We start from the raw sequence: 4,675 nt of genomic DNA, 5'->3' as shown, positions 1-4,675 counted from the left end.
CATAACTGGCCAAATGAGATAGTAAGTACTGCAAGGCTAGTAAGTAACAGTAATCATTAAGAGGTGAGCAAACAGGAGAATACTGAAGAGAAAGTAAGAAGGCTTTCTAGAAAGAGTAAGTGGTATGGATTAAAGAAAGCAAGTAGAACATGCAAAAATGAATAAAGCAATGTGGCTGGAGCAAGTTTGCAAAGATCAGTTAAGAGAGAATCTTGATGGCTTGGCGTCCATAGCACAGTGCTTATGGCACCAGCCATAAACACAGAAGTTGGTGAATTGAACGTGGCTCAGAACAACTAGCCAACAATGACAACTGCGACAGAAAATAGCCAGGCATTGTGGTGGGCACCTGTAGTCCCAGCTACTTGGGAGGCTCAGGCAAGAGAACTGCTTAAGCCCAAAAGTTTGCTGTGAGCTGTGATGCCACAGTACTCTACCGAGGGCAACACAATGAGACTGTCTCCAAAAAAAAAAAAAAAAAAAAAAAATCTGAGAATCAAAAGTGTCTTTCCAAACTCTAACCATTCCATCTTCCTTCTTTTATATCAAAAAGAAACTGAAACAATGTATCCATCCTACACACCTTGAGTAGGCTGGCTTTTTGACAGGAAATTAGTAGAGAGGCAGGGTTGCCAGATAATTAAATTTGAGTTGCAGATCAGCCATGAATCCTTTTTTTAGTATAAGTAGGTACCAAATATTGCATAAGATCTACTTATATGAAAAAATTATTTTTCTATTTGCTAAACCTGGAAATTTCACAAAGAGGATCTCTCTGACCTAAGACTTCTGAAACTGAGAATTCATTAATTCCATAGAAAGTACTTCACTGCTAAGTTTTTGTCTGTGTATAAGAAAGTCTGGGCCCTTACGAACTTTGGGTTGACACACAAATATACTTTACTAAAAAAATAAAGCTATTTAACTAGTTTTACCTTTGTTCCCTCAAACTCTAGGTTTTTGATTCAAAAACAGTTAACCTATAATTTTGATTGTAAGTTAACTGTCCACCAAGCCATCAGAAAACTGCTGAAATTTCTAGAAAAATTGTATCTTTGAATTCCTATTTTTTTAGGCACAGTTTTATTTCATTTCAGGCTTTTGAGTTTGCAAAGTTTCCACTAGAAAGTAAGGTGCAATTGTGAAAGTTATACGGAAAGAATAAGCAGATAAAAATAGCAAAGACAGAAAATCAGAACTTACAATCTGACCCTCAGTTCTTTACTTGGAATTTTCCACAATATCACCATTAAAAATAAATTTTCATTCTCATTCAAAAGGAATCCATTATCGTTTTTCCTGGACTTGCAATGTGCCAAGAGAGCTTCCACTGCCTTTCTAATCTGCAGAGTGGAGATATACAAATAAGTTAAATGTTCTCAATCTAATTTAGCATCAGTTCCCCTCCGTATCTTTTTGCTCCAACTTAAAAACCCTCGCTTACGTATCCGCTTCTAAGACTGTCTACAAAAACGGGCCTCTTCTACAGAGGAGACTAAATCAGATGGAAACAGGTTCCTCTTGCTGTCAATGAGGGAGGCAGTAATCCCAGGAAACGTACAAAACAAACTGCAACCAGAATTTACTGCGTATCTGCTGTGTTCCAGGCCCCCGGGCAAAACGCTTTACAGGCATTCCCTCTTCTGATCCTGGCGGGCGTAAGAGGTACAGACCTGAAAATTAAGCGACTTGGCCACGGTGGGGATACAAAGTCAGGTCGACCTTACCTCGGAACCCCGAGTTACAGTGGAAATCCCATTCAAGAGAGCCAGGCCCTACGACTGAGGGAAGCAGGCGCCTACCTGCGCATGTAAACGGGCGAGCCAGCTGCGGCGTGCGGCCAGCGGGCGACTGTGTCGGAGTCTCCGCGGAGTCTACAGAGGCGCCAAGTCCGTACTCCCGTTCCCAGCCGCTCATCCAGCACCCCGGCGCCTCATAATGTCACGGTCACCCCACTCCCAAAGCAAACCTCCCGCAGGGGCCACTCACTTGATTTTTGTCTAGCTGTTCCTCTGCGCTCGGAGCCTCTGGAATTGAGGTGGAAGGTGCAGTCGCCTCTGTGCTTGGCGGCGGCATGGAAGCTGAGCCCTCCATTTCGCTTTCACCTCGTGCAGGATCCGGGCGCAGACCCCGTATGGGAACTTTGTGCTCATGCGCGACCAAGGGCAGGAGCCGGAAGCTAGGAGGCGGGGACCGGTTCTTCTAGCGTCATTTCCGGGAGAAGGTGGAGTTCGCGCGTCCGACGTGTGGTAGTAGCTGCGCGGGGGTGGGCAAACTGAGTTACGCTGCCAGGTTGCTCTCGGCGTCTGTCGCTGGAAGCATTCCCTCTCTTTCTGCTCTGCTCCGGCTTCCCAGGTGCCTCAGGGAGTAACCTGGGTACACTTCTCCCTTCTACACAGAAGAGGTCGAGAAAGCGCCTTGAGGCGGGAGAAGAGCGCTGTCTGGCGGCTCGGTGGGGTCCGCCGCACTCCATGGCCTCCGCCTCTGTGCTGGCCGCGCGGGGCCGTGGGAGGAGCGCGGAATCCCGGGCCCGCCTCCCACCAGCTAGCTGGGTGACTTCGGGCTGGTGGGGATTGACAAGGCACGAGGAACGCCGGGCGCATTGTTAAAAGATGAGACGGACCAGTCTCTTCAGTTGCCTCTGGTCTCCCAGAGAGGCAGGAGGTAAGGTCCTATGCACATAAGCGTGGAGGCCGGATAACTGACAGGTGGAAGAATAGGGTAGAACGGCTCCCTCCCCTTTCACCACCTCCTCACGGTGAACTGCGGGTACCACTATCACTTGGAACCTTCCAGAAATGTTTTAGGCATGTTTAGGATGGATGGGGTTTAAAATTTTTTTTTCTTAAGACACAAATGGTATGGGGCGGCACCTGTGGCTCAATGGAGTAGGGCGCTGGCCCCATATGCCAGAGGTGGCAGGTTCAAGCCCAGCCCCGGCCAAAAACTGCAAAAAAAAAAAAAAAAAAGACACCAATGGTAGCTCAGTATATCCACTGTTTCGCACCTTTCCTGTTAATGTTTCTTGGCGATTTTTCCCAGTCAGTACGTGAAGGTCCTGCCTCATCTTTGCAAATGGCTGTGTGGCATTCCACCATGTAATTACACGACAGTGATTTGATAGCACTCAGGATTGTTGCAGTCTTTTTGCAATTAGCTATGTAAATTTTTCTGAGATGAAAGAATGGGAGTAGGGGCTTTACATGTCACTTGTTTTCAAAAAGTGCTCCTTCCACGAAAGGATGCTGCTGATGTTTGATAATGGCCTCATCTTCAATCAGCTTGCAGAAGTGTCCTTAAATCCTTGGCACCTACTTCCACTAGTTTATTCTAGAATCTACTATAAGATGAAATTTGTTTTAGCACAATGTCATGAATTGTTACATTGGGCTTCATGTATCAGTGTTTTCTAGCATTCTATAAAGGGTATGGGGGCTTTCAGATACTCTGTCACCTGAATTCAAGTTTGAGAACCAGATTTCTAGGCCACAGAGACAGAGTACATTCAGGTGAAAGAGCGCCAGTGGTTGGTGTTTTGAAGCAGTAAGTGGCTGGAGCAGGGATGTATGGAGGGAGGAATGGAGATGACACTAGCAAAATTGGATAAGGAATTAATTCATTATCAAGCTGAGGGTTTGTACTTTGGAGAAAGCATGGAGCTGTAAAGGTTTTGAACTGGTAGTACGAAAGAAGAGAAGGTAGTGAGTGATGAATTATGCTCTACAGAAGTTCATCTTGTTCCAGCATTGTGGTTTTATAGATGTGCCCAATGTCTACAAATTCTTTGATACTTCTCCCTTCCTCAGCTCCTCATTGATGGAGCTTCTTCATTTTCCCTTGCCTTGAGTGTGAACTAGCCTTAAGTGACTTGCTTTTATCACATAGAATATAGCAGAAGTGGTAAGATGTCACTTCTGAAAGTAGGTTATAAAAAGACTGTGGTTTCCACCTTCAGTGTTCTTTTTCTTTACCAGTTTCCCTCTCCTCATCACTTGTGAGGCAGCCCTGGAGAGAGGGAAGCTAGCTGCCATGTTGTGAGGACACTTCAGGCAGCCACATGAGTGAGATTAGAAGTGGATCCTTCCCCATTGGAACTTTGAGATGACTGTAAACTCCTCAGAGACCGTAAGCCAGAACCATCCAGCTATGTTGCTCCCAGACTCCTGATACAAAAACTGAGATAGTAAATATGTTATTTTAAGCCACAACATTGAAGTAATCTGTTGTTTATAACCAGTGGATAACTAATAGAGATTTGTACATCTCCTACCTTCAAACCTATTCATATATATTCATCTGTTTTTACTTAAAGTCTTATTGGGACTTCACCCTCAACAAGTCCCACTATGATAAACTCACCATCTCTCCTTCAAACCTGCTCCTCTTGTGTTTCCTGCTTCCATCATTGGTACCACCAAGCCAAATACGGAAGTTAACTGTAACTCATTTCTCTCAATCCCCAAATACTGTCATTAATGAAGACTTGCTTATTCCTTTTAAACATCTATTTTATTTTATTTATTTTGTTTTTTTGAAACAAAGCCTCAAGCTGTCCCCTTGAGTAGAGTGCTGTGGCATCACAGCTCACAGCAGCCTCCAACTCCTGGGCTCAAGCGAGTCTCCTGCCTCAGCCTCCCAAGTAGCTGGGACCACAGGTGCCTGCCACAATGCCTGG

At 45.2% G+C, this 4,675-nt stretch overlaps 1 protein-coding gene across 1 annotated transcript in view; it reads right to left on the bottom strand.

The window, feature by feature from the left end:
* RSL1D1 (ribosomal L1 domain containing 1) overlaps positions 1–2,129 on the bottom strand; it is a 17,052-nt gene extending 14,923 nt beyond the window's left edge. Inside the window, exons 1-2 of the mRNA XM_012812093.2 lie at positions 1,990–2,129; positions 1,204–1,343 (exon numbers count right to left, since the gene is read on the bottom strand). Coding sequence (XP_012667547.1) covers positions 1,204–1,343; positions 1,990–2,094 — 245 coding nt within the window. The 5' untranslated portion in view covers positions 2,095–2,129. The remainder of the gene's footprint in view (positions 1–1,203; positions 1,344–1,989) is intronic.
* Between the last annotated feature and the right edge of the window lie 2,546 nt (positions 2,130–4,675).

The sequence above is a fragment of the Otolemur garnettii genome, unplaced genomic scaffold, assembly GCF_000181295.1.
Source record: "Otolemur garnettii isolate 467f Iridium unplaced genomic scaffold, OtoGar3 scaffold00189, whole genome shotgun sequence".
NCBI lineage: Eukaryota > Metazoa > Chordata > Mammalia > Primates > Galagidae > Otolemur > Otolemur garnettii.
Note: the sequence above shows the minus strand (reverse complement) of the source record. Positions and strands in the feature narration are given on the sequence as shown.